The sequence below is a fragment of the Ascaphus truei genome, chromosome 5 (genome assembly GCF_040206685.1).
Source record: "Ascaphus truei isolate aAscTru1 chromosome 5, aAscTru1.hap1, whole genome shotgun sequence".
NCBI classification, from domain to species: domain Eukaryota; kingdom Metazoa; phylum Chordata; class Amphibia; order Anura; family Ascaphidae; genus Ascaphus; species Ascaphus truei.
The window spans coordinates 123134600-123151000 of NC_134487.1; the positions used below are offsets into that span (position 1 = coordinate 123134600).

At 42.7% G+C, this 16401-nt stretch overlaps 1 protein-coding gene across 1 annotated transcript in view; it reads right to left on the reverse strand.

Annotated features, from left to right (window-relative positions):
* The window catches only part of WASHC4 (WASH complex subunit 4), a 45967-nt gene extending 42900 nt beyond the window's left edge, over positions 1-3067 (reverse strand). The window contains exon 1 of the mRNA XM_075600570.1: positions 2919-3067. Within this exon, the coding sequence (XP_075456685.1) occupies positions 2919-2985 (67 nt within the window). The 5' untranslated portion in view covers positions 2986-3067. The remainder of the gene's footprint in view (positions 1-2918) is intronic.
* Between the last annotated feature and the right edge of the window lie 13334 nt (positions 3068-16401).

Below are 16401 nucleotides of genomic sequence, written 5' to 3' on the forward strand. Positions count from 1 at the left end.
ATTATATGGGTCACATAGGCTGAAGGGGATTGCGGTTTTATAAGCCTAGTGTGGAAAACCTGTAACAGATGATTGACTCCACAACAGTTAAAAATAATATTTAAAAAAATAAGCCAATGTAAACAGTTTGCATATAAATGGGATGTTTTAATAATATGGTAAGAGGATGATAGATATTGCATAAGAGAAGAGCCATTTGATTTCTCAATCACTCCTTCCACTTTCACAATATATAACTGTTTCAATAACACTAAAAAGATTTCCAAATATTGGCAAAATGTACGACTACTGGTGAAAAGCCGATTAAGGATTAGATCATATATGTCAATCATAAGAGAAACCAATCTGAAAGCTTGTTCATGCTTTATTTATTGGAAGTCACGTGTCATTTACCATCTTAACTAGACTTCAAAGTCTCTATTATAGAGTATTACATGCCCAAGGCAGTGTTGTCTCAAGACAGTCAAACCTTTAATCACACAATACAATTACTGTCCCAATAAACAGTACAATACAGCCATAGTGACACTTAGCACAACAGTTTACTGTTTACAGTTTACTGTAGCGCAAGTGAAATTAAAGAACACACACACACCTGTGTGACAAATTCTCTTCTGTGCCTGCAGTTATTGTAATAATTTAAATTTTAAAGGTATGATCAATAGGTCTTAAGTAAACAGCACAAGGACAATTTCTAAATATTGTTACTACCGGGAAACTTACATTTAACTGAAAAAGTAAAGCAGCACCTAGTCAATTGTTTGCACAACCAGGCTTCAATTATAAACAGATTTATCATTAAATAGGACCAAGGAACAGGATGAGAAAAAAAAAAGAGATTGTTTTGTCAATGAACAGCTGGCACAGTAAATGCAAAACCTGTAACAAACATTTTACAGACGAGGTTAAAAACTAACAATACCACACATGACAAGCATATGATCTTTACAGGGAAAAAAAATGTACAACTCAGATGTATAGCATATGTGGTGCCTTCCATCAATAAGTACATAGAAAACAACCAGCACTAAAACCATAAGATTATGTACGAGAATAGGAAAATACTAAAAATAGAAAAATCTTTTAAAAAATGTCTATGTAGAAGATATACATGCTGCGTGACACAGAGTGTCACTTAATTCAGACATACAAACGGGTATACTATTTCAAAAAGCAGACAGTTCATGTACAAGGCATCCAAGGTTTAATCATCAAATTCTCCAAGCTGCACAACTGATAAAATAGCACCACATTTATTTAAAGAATAAGCCTTGAAAAGCCTCCTTTGATAAATCGGATGCTAGATTTTGCCTCTGCTCTATGACAAGGAGACTGAAAAATATCCCTATACAGTACGAACCAACATCTCTCCCAGCAGATAACCACAGACTTCATGGACAGGGTAGAAACTTTAAGCTCTCCAGCGTTACCATACAGAGTTTCCAAAAAGTGAGGCGAATGTGTGAGTAGCAATAAAAATAAAGATGCCCAGTATAATTAAACACTAAAGCATGTGCATGTTCTGGGGAGTTGGGCATACGCTGCTGCTCTATATAGAAATGTATTTCATGATTCTGCTGATTGCTGCCACACACGCTCATTAATTCAATTCAAGCTAATCAAAAAGGCATGGATGAGCTGAATTCATTCAGCATGACTTCTATTCACATGAGAACAGCTGCCATACAGGAAGCACTGAAAGGATAGGAAGGCTGAAAACTCTGCAAGTCTTTTGCACTTTCAGCAAGTTTTTGTTTTGTTCTTTTGGACGTTTAGAAGCCAGAGGCTTTATATAACAAATTCCTGCACACACCAGAGAAACGTGAAATTCATTATTACAGATCAGGAAGGCGTTTGGGATCTGTTTTTCCCCCCAAAATATATGAGGGCTGTGTGAAAGCTCCAAGACTGGCCGTGCTGTATTGGGTGCAAAACTGGGACAACACTTGCATGAAAATGAAAAACTCCAGTTACTTTTAAAGGGGTTTTCCTTTGATAAATATTAAGATGGTTTGTATGCACTGGTTTTGCCCCAATTTTGCAGCAGAGACCAGTAAATAGACTGCTCAGTCTTATTTCAGAAAACAGTACCATGTCATATGTTATTTATTTGGTAACGGTGATATAAGATTTGTTGGCCTTCTCTCAGCTTCGGGGGGCAGCGGGTAAATAAATCAAATGAACCCCTACATTTCCAGGCAAACTACATTTTACATAGGGCTATAAAAGGGTGACTTTTACTTATACCATAAGAAGATTAAATCATAGATCCACAGAGGAACCACTGCTAGTAAATCTACTGTACTTCACTTAACTGCCTTTAACCCATTTAGTACCAAGGAGACTCATTGCTCTGTAGTCCCTCTAGAACGGAAAAGGCTTGAATAAAAATGTATTTCCAATACAATTCACACATGACATTGTGACATTTAGCAATACAGCCCAGTCCTCACTAGCAACCTAGCGGTTCCCAATAAGTGAGATAAATCTCTTTTAAGAGGTGATCCCACTCCAGCCTGTTGGCACAAGTGCTGCATGTGAGAGGGGGGGCCTGAGTTTAGGCATGTTATCCCCTCAGAAGCTAAGGGGGTTATTAATGTGTGCCAGAGAGGGACCCCCTGACAGTCTGTGCGGGCAGATTAAGGGTGACCTCATGAAACCCCTGTGGGTAGATGCTGTGTACAAGAGGGTTGGAGAGATGACAAGGAGGGTGTCCCTCTCACAAACAGTCGCTGGACATGATTTATAATATATATATATATATATATCACACACACACACACACACACACACACACACACACACACACACACACACACACACACACACACAACCTGTGCCCCGGACTCAGTGCCTGTGTGAGTGACACCCGGGGACCCTCCTATCACACTCCCTACACAGCCCGGCTCCTCGCTTACTCTGAGAGCCGTCATCAAAGCGATCAAACTCCCAGTCCGGAGAAGTTGTCTCCCCAGTCGCCGCCATCACCGTCCCACCAACCGAACAAGCAGTGGCTACACCAGCCGCCTCCCCCGTGACACCCGGGGCCACGTGACTTCCTGCCTGCGTCCTCCCACTGTACAGGACTGAGGGGAGGAGTGACGTTTCACCACATGACTACGGTGTCAGGCACCGGCAGCCATGTTTGCTGTGGGCAACCCAGAGTAACATGGGTTTAACATTACTGAGCTCGCCTATTGCTCTTATATATTCAATAATACTCAATCAAACACACCGTTAGCACATTGTGAGGGAGTCGCACTCTCCTTGCCCGACAAAGCTGCCCCATAGACATCAACATACAGTAGTAAGCCTCTTTATGTGAGAAACTGGAGCCTATCTAGAGAATGGTCCTACTAAGTTCCCTCATTCCAGTGCCAGTGCATGGAATATGAAAACATCCCTGGCCTGTCTTTTCAGACTGTTATTGGAGTTAGTTTCAGCAGAATCCCTTCAATAATTCACCAGTGTATGGAGGTATATTGCTGAAGTTGTGACATCATGACGAAACGCGTAGGGACGTTGCCAATATGCATCACGTCACCACACCGGAAAAGACAGGAGAGACATAGTGGCAAGGAGGAACCAGAAAACCCGCTGCCTGTTGCTGGAGGAGCTACTATAGGGAAAATGCTGCACACCACATAAAAATAATATAAGGATACAACTACTGGTGCATCTGGTTCAGGATTCTCTGTGATGATCCAGCTTACAATGGAAGGAAAAATGTCTGTAACCGTATACAGATGCCGCGCGTTCAGGCCTATTGGGCCTGATAGGAAGGCACTTACATGTAGCGATCGCCTCCTTGCTGCCACCCTCCTTCCGAATCGCAGTCAATTGAAGCCGCGGACATCACCAACGTGACATCAAATGGCGTCTCATTGCCATAGCAACATGACGCCTCGCCGTCAAGATGTCTGTGGCGTCATTTGACCCTGCGATTCGGAAGGAGGGCAGCAGCCACATGCAAGTGCCTAGTGGCGGCGGATCTGGAAATCCACCTCTGTGTATCATATCACCACTCATTACTCATCACTATTTCAATTCTTGAGAGTCTGCGCAATAGTGAAAAAAGTTCCAATGTATGTATAGCTTTATTTATATAGCGCCATCCATGTACATAGCGCTTCACAGCAGTAGTACACAACATAATATAACACATAATAGAAATAAGCGCTTTATACATGAAAGAAACAATAGGAAAGGGAGTCCCTGCTCCAAAGAGCTTACAATCTAATTGGTAATTAGGGAGAACTTACAGAGACAGTAGGAGGGTGTTATGGTAAGTGCGTCTGCAAGGAGCCAATGTCAGTGCATATGAAATGTCTAGTATCAGCCAGCGGAGCTACTCATATGCTTCGTTCGTGTTTTAAGAAAGGTCCTAAAGATGGAGAGAGAGGGTGCCAGTCGGATATTGAGGGGAAGGGCTTTTCAGAGGTTTGGGGCAGTAAGAGAGGTTTTAAGTGGGACAGGGCTTTAAATACAAATTCTTTGAGGTTTTCTTTTGCAGTTATGACCAGGGGAATACACTTACCAATGTGACATGACATATTAATGGGGAGATACTCAAAATGCTAAAGGTAACAGTTGGGATTTAAAATTTTCCAGAGCGCAAGACAGTGGTTTGCAGATATATTTAGAAATGGCAGCACAGGGTTTAGAATTAAAATAAGAATTACCTGTATGTTTGTGTATTATTTAAAACCAGAGACAGAACATGAAACACAGACAGAGCTCAGTGCACATCCAGTGAAACCTATACACGGTACAGTGCCTAAATATATATGTATAGATATCTATTAAATAAAATGGTCTTTTAGTTTAACAGTTTGGCCAAAGTGTTGTAAGCCCCTGAGCCACTACACGGCAGACCACATCTCAAGGGTCCCTAAAACTAATATAAATTCTTAATAACCTGTGCATTACCAGGAAGAATGATTTATAATAAATCTGTCAAAATTAGTTGTATAGTTCTAAGTCTGATTGAAGCTTTTATTAACCTGTACATTACTAGGAAAAGCACTCTGTATTAGATTTGTCACAATCATACTGCAAGCAAGCAAGCAAGTTCCCCTGAGAGTGGGAGATGCTATGGAGTGAGCTTTTAACCATTTAAATGTGGGAGGGGGTGAGCTTCAACAAGATAGGAAGAGCCACCTTCCAATCAGCTAAGACCAGCTGAACAAGATTTGTAAAACATACAGGACACAAACCAAACTAATTAAAAGGTGGCTCTTCCTATCTTGTTGAAGCTCACCAGTGGCGTCATTTGACGCCAAAGACAAGGTAAGGAGGGGGGAGCGCAGACAGGGGGGCGCAGCAGGAAACTTCGCGCTCCCCTGGCCTAAATTGCCCTTTCAATGGAATAATTCTGATCAAAAAGGCTGAGTCGGATTAAATTAAAAGGGAGACTGGACACTTGAAGCGTCCATAGGTATATGTTTTTCCAGACTATCCACCTTATTTAATATGTTGACAAGCAGGGCAAAGCACTGTTAATAATACATTGTTTACTCAAATGGAAGTTAATGCATTATCAAGCAGGGATTACCACTATTCACCATATTAAAAAGTGGCAAATGGTGTGCAATGAGCTGCTTCAGACCTTATTGATTAATGTACTAAAAGATTTATGATTGGAGTATATGGTAGACGATTGATTTAATATTGTTTATAAGACGGAAGCCAGTGGAGAGTGGGTTGAAATAAAATGTATTGCGATAGTTGGAAGGGTATAGTGTGATAATATTTATAGTAACCTGTTTATGGGTGTAGTATTTGATTGTTAGATTTGGTCAAGATTAGGGGATACATTCCCTAAAGTCTGAAGCAGCTGTTTGGGCTGTTTTCAGCTAAAAATAGCTATTGATGTCTATGGGGATTTTCAGCCAAAAACATCCCGCATGGCCGCTTCTTATTATATATAAATTCCTGACCAACATAGTATTTCCCCTATATTTCCTACATCAATGCGATTGTGAGCAATGGTGTTCGGAAATAACAGAACCTAACCTCTGTCACAAATGTCACACCTGTGTGCAAGTGACTTGTGTGTCTGAAAGAGGTTAATACATCCAGCTATCCTGCCGAATCATTTACCTACCTGCAGCGCCCTCAAAATGAGTAATATGTCCCCAAAAACCATCACATTACACCTCAATAGGCTATCACCACCAAGAATAATGTAAGGTCTTACCTTAGGATGCCTTGCTCTCCAGGTTACAGGGAAAATCGGTAATTAACATAAAAACCCAATGTAGCAAAATTTGTTCGGAAGTGCGTTTAATCTTTTAAAAAAGGTGCTAGGTTCGATTACAACCCAAATACAGTACTTATTACATTTTAGATTTAATATATACGAAAAGTGGTACAGTGCTTGGTTACAGACAAGAGGAATGGTACAAAAATATACACTATAGAAATGCAGACCGCTCATAAAATAACAGGGTAAACAAAGAACCTGTACGTTACCACTTGGTTGCCCCTGAACTGTGTTTTGGGGTCTTAGTGTTAGCTCTTGGACCCGTGTATTGCACATGTGTTGCCGTGCAGTGTGTAAGGGAAACAGGCTAGTGTAAAGGAAGCAGGTTAGCTTACACTCTATCGCAATACACCAAAAGGCTGTAACATATTTTAACAGAAGCGTGTATAAAAGTATATTGTATTAAGCAGCAGTGTTTTAAGAAAATATGTTTTACTTTATACATGTAACATAAGGCAGGGTCTTTTCATCTCGGGATCAACGGAGAACTCCTGGCCACAACAGGTTTTGGTGCCAGGTCGTCTCCTAGAAGTCTCATAGATCAAAGTACAATTGTGCCATAGGTGTGAGCAGCCAGATGGGCAGGATAGCTAAGTTAAGTGCAAGCATCCTGGGATGAAGACAAGCTATCCTGGCCAGTTGTCACCTGCCCCAGACTTTCGGGCATTGAGCCTGCGGGGGGCTTAGAATAGTAAGTGAGCAAGATGGCAATCTGCGCACATGCCCTCTTACTTTTCTGAAGCCATAGGTGCCAGCTTTCACAAACCTGCCAAAGTGTGTAATTGGTCAGCGATTAAATTCCCACGTCGGGGGTTTATGGACAAGCTGTGGGACTGCCTGTCGCAAAGTGTATAAGATAGCTAGTCATCATCACAGAGGTGATTCAATGTGTGTTCCAAGAATTCCAAGCTCTGAGTAAGTCATGTAAGATTCTCAGAGGTGAAGTGTTCAGTTACAAGTCTCCAGCAGGAAGAGGCTACTTGAAGGAAAAGCTGCTTGGATTATTTTGCAACGGTTACTAGGGTAAGCTTGGTCATAAACCCCTACAACTAGGAAATGTAGTTTGTGTTACCCCAGATTTCCAAAGTAAGTGTACAGTATTTTTAGTGTAAATTGTGTGACATTGTGTGTTTGTCTTTTCCTGAAATAAATTACAATTTATTTTAACTCCTTGTTTTGCTCAATCATATGATCCCAGTATAAATGTGTTGATAAACCTGGTGTCCCGTGACTTTCCCTCCCAAAGAGGACTTTGATGTTGAAATGTAAGAATTCAGGTGTTATGGATTTAACACTCGTCTATGTTGAATTCTAGTTTTGTTACCCAACTACAGGGGTTTTATGCTCAAATGTGGCCCCTTGTCACAGAGAGAAGCCCAACTTTTGTGGGTGTGTCTGATCACTCACTCATCAGTCTCTAGTGACATTTATGGCTGGGATAAAGAATATTTTTTACCTTTAATGCGTCAAATTATTTAAAAAAAACTTAACTCGGTCCCCGTGAACCCTAAAATAATGTTACCCTCAACGTTGTATTAGTCTGATTAAAATACATGTATGACTATCCATTTCGTTAGGGGTCATTTTTAACCTTTTTGGTAAAACACGTATTGGCATATGCAACTCTACATTATCATATTTTATATTGTTGCATCCGTCCAATTACTGTATGCGGGCTGAACATTTATATTGTATTTTATTGTGGTTGGTGCCAGATTATGAATTATACTACATTTTGTAAATCTAATGTAACGGGTTTTCTCCCCCCCAATCTCACATTGGCCCGGGTACTCTAATAACCAACCCCCATTACGTGTTAGTGTTTGGTGGTGCACCTGTAGGCAACAGGACTCCTGAGTCTCCCGCTTGATGGTATTAGGGGATTTCCAGCAGGACAGGTAGCTGAGGTAGTGGGTGCGAGTTCAACTTACATCATGTGCAGCGCCTCCACCTCATCAGGATCTGTGCTTCCGCAGGGAGATGGTCCTGGTGAGGAACTCCTTCTTGGTGGTGACTGCCACTGTTGAGTAATTTCACACTCACACAGTGAGGGTTTCGTTAACAAGGTCATCTTTATTGCAGTTTGAGATGTAGCAGGCTGCCCCATGCAGCTGCCGGCTCTAGCCGCCATCTCTCCGTGCTGTCCCTTTGCCAGGTACGCCCTCCCAAATTGAAGTGGGATTCCCTCTTCTCCTAGGGAGATCCTCTCTGTGCCAGGTCCCTGGACACAGAGTGGCTTAGACAGGCCGATTGGTCAACCTGGACGCTAGTTACTGCACTAGGGTCACAAAGTGTTCCTACAATCCCTTATGCAGGAAAATACAACTTCCCAACAACTTCCCACAGCTGCTGGAACACACTGTAACTAACTGTGTTGTGCCTTATATACTTCAGGAGGCAGGCGCATCCCTGATGTCACTATCCAGGGACTCAGAGCATACAGCCACTCCCCTCCATACATAGGGCACCTCACCATGGTGTGAGGGAAAACCTCCATAACTACTGCTGGCAAACCTGTTCTTACCAGGACTTACTGCCAACAGAGAGGAAAGTAATATACCATTATTATACATGGCTATACTAAAAACAGAAATTTGGGGCGCAAACACAAACCAAACTAATTAAAATGTGATCAAGTGAATATAATGGCTTATAGTAGGCAAAAGGAGATCAGGGGGGTGGGGGTGGGGGGTGACTCCTATACCTCAAATCTGGCAATGTAGTCTCCCTTAATACAACAAGGAAATAGGGGGGGGGGTGAAAAGGGGAAAACACAATTGTGTGATACTGTATAAAAATGTGTATTGATGATGAATAAATGGAAACTTTCAAACGGATATTCTTTTACAGCAGTGTGGTATAAAACCTGTGTAGAATCTGATGTAGGGCCCTCCTGGTCTTAGATACACTCTCCAACCAATGTCAGTGAAAGCAGTCCTATTAGGCTGGGAAGTCTTGTGTCTCTGTGTTGCTGTACTGCTTTCTGCTTCTTTGCTCTCAGCCCCTCCGGTCAATCCGGTCGCAGTCCTGCGTGACGTCACTCATGGGACCCGGATGATAACTTTCAGTGGAGGAGACAAAAGCCTTGCTGATGATGCACAATTCAGATAGACACTGGAACTCTTGGCACTCATCCAACGCGTTTCGTTTGATATGGAACTTCCTCAGAGGATCAGACTCCGGTAGCTGCAGCAATGTCTCCATGGCGTCTCCACTCTACAGCTCGTGTCTGTAGATTTTGCCCCTTACATGTGCACTCTGCGTCTCACTTGTCGCGCGTTTCAGGCCTCAGCACCAATCACCAGCTGTATGCAGTACATACTCAGAGAGAATATTGAGGTTTTGAGGTCCCCTCAATTAACCAGCGCTGCAGGGCATGAATCCACTTAAATGATTACTTGTTGCTTTATCCGGAGGCACAAAGAAGTGGGGGAGCCAAACAATGAATAGCCCCTCGTTGGAATGTGGTCTGGCGGTGACTGTGAAGGGTTGTCTGGGAGAAGTCCTAGAACCCAAGCAGACCCCATACATAAGTCCCGCAACTACATAAACCACAACTCCTGGTGAAGCTCCAAATTGAACAATAAATGAATTTACTCACTGGTAACTTTAAAGTCCGTCCGGTTTCCTTTTCTTTCTCTTCTGTGCTGCGTGCTCCAAGCTGTATAGAAATGCAAGCAGGATATCCTCACCGGGGAGGAAAGATAACAGCGGGCACGGCAGCGCAACAAATTAGCAAAGGCTGGACTGTGCTGAAAAAAACTTTATTCTTGCATGGATATTAAAAAGAGTGAGGGGAAGGCACCCCCCACAACTCTAACGCGTTTCAGCCCTCAGGCCTTTGTCAAAGAGGATCAGACTCCAGTAGTTGCAGCAATCTCTCCATGGCGTCTCCACTCTACAGCTCGTGTCTGTAGATTTTGCCCCTTACATGTGCACTCTGCGTCTCATTTGTCGCACGTTTCAGGCCTCGGCACCAATCACCAGCTGTATGCAGTACCTACTCATAGAGTGTCCCAAGAAACGTCCAACCCAGGTGAAGCCAGTCAGCTCTCTGTCTCTCCTTCCAATGTTTCGCTAGCTTCATCTGAGATGTAAGGAGAGGCAGAGAGCTGACTGACTTCACTTGTTTGAACGTTTCTTGGTCACTTTTACTACTTAATGAGAGATCGTGACGGTGCTCCACTCAGCAGGTGATTGGTGCTGAGGCCTGGAACTCACAACGAGTGAGACGCAGAGTGTGCACGCATACCTGAAAAGGGCGGAATCTACAGACACGAGCTGTGGAGTGGAGACGCCACAGAGAAATTGCTGCAGCTACCCCAATCTGATGCCCAGCCCAAACCAACCGGAATATTTGACATATGATCCAGCAATCCAGTGTATCCATGCAGCTACTATTGCTATGCCTATATTTCAAGTTTGCTTGCTTGTGAGATTCCTTTTTATTTATTTTTTTACCAATATATCAATTTTTGCATATTACACTATTGGTCCCCTCTTTTTTCCGTCTTCTCTCCCTGTTTGTTATTCCTGAAAACCTTGTTGACGGTGAGGTTTTAATTTTTGGGGAAAAACAATTCTACCACTCTGAGATTGTTGTAATAATTTTTAGTATGTTCCAACATAGTCCTACCAAGGGATGTATCATTGCTGTTCAAACAGAGCGATGAATCCATTATGGTAGGGGCAGCATGGCAAACAAAGGTTAAGCCCACTGATTGCCCCTACCCGTCATATGACCATTTTGTGGTAGCCAAAATGGCAGACAAAATTAATTTTTGTTTTGCCCCATGAAAGCAGTTTATTCCCTTGTTTACTCTGATGTAGGTGTATTTTGTAAGACTTCATTGTGTGGTGGCCAGCACACAATGAAGTGTTGGGCAGTAATCTAATTTTGGCTAAATGAAATGCTTGGGAACACTGGGGAAGTGTGTGGACTCAGATCGGGGGAACATGTTGTCCTAAAACAGAGTTATTGTTCATCCCAACTGAGGCACCTACAGTATCTCTGCGGGAGATATCATGCTGAAACTGGGAACCAAGGCCTGGGTTCTAGCTCCTCCAGCTCAATTCCCATTGGTCAGTAGGAATTTCCCACTCTTCTTAACCCAGCCTCTGTGAGCTGTTTTAAAACGCTATCACCTCCCATGACCCTGATTGGTTCGTCTCAGGCAGGCTCTCGTCTCTTATTGTCTTCGCTGGTCAATCTCTTCGCTGATTGGTCGGCACCCGGTTTTCCATGGTTTCAGATGGAGGCTGGGAAAGTATAGGCTGATGCCGATCTGAGCTCTAAATTCTTCTGGTTTCAGAGATAGACTTGGTATCAGAGACTAGTGGGAGATTTGAACGTGTAAGCGAGCAACTAGCCATCATCCCAAGGTACTAGGATACTCTGAATAAGATGGATTGTGGAAAACATATTGGGTAAGCTATCTTCGGTGGTGCCCAGTGCCCCCCGCGCCCCCTCCCCCCCCCCTTTTGGTGAGTTAAGCGTGTTTTTGTGCATTGTTGCTCCTGTTGGGTCCGGACGAAATAAACTCTGTTTATTTAACTCCTCTGTTCTGTCTGGTGCTTGTGATCCCAGTGTAATAGTCTGGTCTTCTGTGACAGTCTGTAAGAACGTTTGGAATAGTTTTTGCTAAATCCTTAAGGGAGTGCTAAATCAGATTTATGTACAGGGGTCCTAAAACTGCTTTTCTGTTTATTACTGGTGGTTCCTGAATAGTTTAGGAGTGGTCATTTCGTCAACAAAACCCCACAAAATCAACTAGGCTGAAGTTAGCTTCTTACTTGTCCAACTTCCAATTCATGAAAATGTTATTTTGCAGAGGTTAAAACTGGGACACCTATTAAGCAATGTTTTGCCAGAGTGGGGTCTCTTTCATAAAACAATTTGTATTTAGCCTGGCCAAAAAAAGGATTTGGTCATCTAAACAAGTGTCAAACTTGGCACGTGTGTCAATATTTTCCATTTTGTAAAAGTAGCTGCAATATTTCATGCGTTAAATTACTTTAGGTGTCCTATTTCACAATGGATATCCACAGAAGGTGAGCCAATACATAACATCCAGTTGCACGATCACCCAAAAAGATGTGGGCATAAAAATAGGTGTCAACCTGGGCATGAGTGCCAATAATGACCAATTTGAGTAAACTGCATAGTTTAGGGGTTACAGAGAGGGGAGAGGGAAAGGAACGAAGCACTATGTCCAGTGCTGTAAAAAACAGCCAATGAAACCACAGGGTGTACGTTCCCAATAATAAAGCTATTTAATGGATCAAAAATCGATTACAAAACACACCAACGCGTTTCGGACTTAGACAGTCCTTTATCAAGGTGAATTATTCACCTTGATAAAGGACTGTCTAAGTCCGAAACGCGTTGGTGTGTTTTGTAATCGATTTTTGATCCATTAAATAGCTTTATTATTGGGAACGTACACCCTGTGGTTTCATTGGCTGTTTTTTACAGCACTGGACATAGTGCTTCGTTCCTTTCCCTCTCCCCTCTCTGTGAAGATTCTGAAAACGGATGCACATTCAACCTGGAGGTGCTGGATCATCCAAAGGGACTTACTGCTCATCGTGGAATCTGCTTTCCCAAGTGAGTCCGTTCCAGCTTTACCTCAATCATATTCCAGGGATCAACAATTGGTAACTATCCTTACCTCAGCGCATTGTGGGATAGCTTATTACCTGATCCAACAGGACATTTGTATATTTACAGGTTGTTTTCCTATCAATTGCTCATTGTTACATACTACAGATTTGTCTTTGGAGCATCACACACTTTTTCTATTGTTATAGTTTAGGGGTTAAATGACTTTGTGGGTAACCATTGTAAATGAGATGGCCCAAAGTGGGATCCTTTACATAAAATCCACTTGTAATTAGCCTGGCCCAAAAATATTTTTGGAGTATCAAAACTTGTGCCAAACTGGGCACAGGTACCACTTTGTAATAATTAGAATAAGAAAAGGAAGAGTTTAAAGTGTTAAATGACTCTGGTCCACCTATTTCACAGTGATTATCCACAGTGGGGCCCTAACCTAAAACAATTATATTCTGACCTAAAAAGGGTATGGACAGCTGTCAAACTGGGCAATTACCCGGAAATTACCCGGACCCGGCACTAGGGGGCTGGAACCCAGGGCCAGGTAATTTTCGTTCTGCTCTGCTCCCTCAGTCCTCCTCCTGGAGAACGACAGGAGCAAACGGCAGAAGACTTACCTGCATCCAGTGGCGGAGGGTGAAGAGGACCACTGCGGGGGGTGAGGAGGACCACGGTGACATCCTGGTGGAAGTGGGAGCAGCGGCAGACATCCTAGTGGTGGTGGCATCATTCTTCAGTCGTTGGGAGCAGCAGAAGACATCCTTCACATCTGGTGCCGGTGATAGCAGAGGAACATGTGACCGGAGCAGGAGTGTTTTATTGGACAGACAGCTCCTCCCCAGCTGTCCAATAGTATCGCTCCTGCTCTGGTCACATGTCCCCCTCTGCTCCCACCCGCACCAGCTGTGAAGGATGTCTTCCGCTGCTGCCCCCGGCTGAACAATTACATCCTCTGCTTCCTCCACCACCAGGGTGTTGCCATCGTCCTCCTCACCCTCCGCCGCCAGCTGCAGGTAAGTCAAAACTACCCAGCAGGGTACCCGGTTACTCGCCGGGTAATTTTTTTTCCCCCCGGGTACCCGGTACTTGTTAGGACCCGGTACAACACTACTGGGCATAGGTGACAATATTTACCCACTCTATAAGCTGCAGTATTTAAAGAGTTTAACGACTAAGTGGTAAGCAATGCAAATGTAATAGATATAATATAAATGGTCCCTAAAGTAAGTAAAGAGTATGACATTTTTAAGGAGAATAATCATTAATGGATGCCGCATAATGACCTAACTACAGAAATGTTAAATGGCAAAATGCATAACTTTGTTTTCAAGCTTTCTGAAATTGAAATACTTCTACATAGGCACCTGTGTTATAAACTGAAAAATAATATTATTTGTGGGCAACCCAAAGGAGATCACCTTTTGTGGATCCAACATGTACTGTAAAATAAGTGGCCCAAAGTGATTGGCTCTGAAAAACCTGCAGCTAAATTACAGTAGACATTTTTTACATACAGGTAAAGACAATTTTACAATCATACTTGGCTCAATTAGTTACCTGTTTTGAATGGCCAGAATCCTTTTTTGAGCCAGGCTAAATACAAGTGGGTTTTAGGTAAGAGACACCCCCCCCCCCCTCTCTCTCTCTCTCTCTCTCTCTGAATAGCCATTGTGAAATAGTAATTTACCCTTGAAATATTGAATCTTATTTAAATTGATAAATATTGGCACCTGTGCCCTGTTTATCACCTGTTTTTTCAGCCATGCTAAATACAAACAAGTTTTATGTAAGAGACCCCACTCTGGCAGAACACTGAAATAGGTGAGCCAAAGTCCTATGGAAAATTAACCTTTTCACGAATAAGAACCGAACGTCAGCCTCGTGCAATAGTAGCTCTTCACTGTGGTTTGTGGCTTTTCTGTCATTGCCATCTTGTCCATCTCAAAGGCTTGTCTGCGTGAGGCTATTTTTTTAAGATCCATGCCCTGTATTTCGTATGTATGTCTTTATATAGTGCAATCTATGTAAGCTGTGCTTCACAGGAGTAATACACGTGACATAATAACATACCACATAATGGGAAGTGCTTGACATAAAAGTAGCATTAGGAAAAGAAGTGCCTGCCACGAAGAGCTTACAATCTAAGTTGTAAGTGGGGAGAACGTACAGAGACAGTAGGAGGGGGTCAAGGTGAGTGCATGTGAGATGTATAGTAAGAGCCAACAGCGCTACCCATATGCTTCGTAAAAGAGGTGTGGTTCAAAAGTGGAGAGAGGGGGTTCTAGTTGGATATTGAGGGGAAGGGAATTCCAGAGGTGTGGGGCAGGGTGAGCGAGGTTTTATGTGGGAGAGGGCTTTAGATACAAAAAGGGGTAGATAGAAGACATCCTTGAGCAGAACGCAGGTGTCAGGCACTGCAGGCAGGTGTATAGCGAGAAATAAGGGCTGAACTGTAAGGAGGAGCAGAAGAGTGTAAAGCTTTAAAAGTGGAGGAGGAGAATTTTGAAAGTGATACAGTATTTAATAGGAAGCCTGGAGAGGGATTTCAGCAGGAGATACGCTGAGTGAAAATGACTGAGGATATGCTTTCAAAATGAAGTCTCAAATGAAGGGAGACAGATGTCTTTCTTTGTTAGTAGTAGCTTTATTCTTTCTGAAGCAACATACAGATGCAGAGGCTGTTATTCGAACAAATCACGGAGCCGTTTGTGCGCTGCTGCACTCCACGCGACATTAACGCGGCCAATCGCCCCAGGCACACGTGTTTATCGCGGTTGCTTTGTTTGAATTTCATGGATTCCGTTTCTTTGTGTGCAATGAAATGAAGGCATTGTAATGTGTACAGTACTGTGCTACTGTGCCAATCTCAGTGTTTAACACTAAAATGCCATTTTATGCACTCGCATCTTAAGCTTTATACATGCATGCAAATTGAGAATCGTCAGCAGGGGTTGTTGGTAATGATTCTGAATAAAAGCTGGCTTCCAATTTCTAAAGCTGGCTTCCAATACCTTTTAACTGGCTGTAGGCTAAGTGTGTTTTTCATTTCTTCAACGACTATTTTTATAATCACAAAATATCTATCTTTATGACCTTGTCCAACTTTTCAGTAAATTACCTGTTTTTCTAATCTCTGTATGACTCTCTCCATGTTTGTTGTTAATTACTTATCGTCACTCCCAACATTCCTGTCTCATGACCTCTGTTTGTACCTCAGAGAAACACAAAATTACATTTGTAATTTAGCAAATTGATACCACATAGAAGTTCTAATACAAAATGGAGTTTAAATCACATGAATCATTCTACACAGACAGATTTAGGAGAGAGTAAAGCGATTCTAGCAGCAGTGTTTAGGATAGATTGTAGGGGAGACAGGTGAGAGGCAGGAAGGCCGATCATTAGAAGTTACAATAGGTGAAACGGGAGAGAATAGGGGCGTGTGTCCGAGTTTTAGCAGTAGAGCGACAGAGGAAAGGGCGTATCTGCAATGTTAAAGAGGAAAAAGAACAAGCTCCTC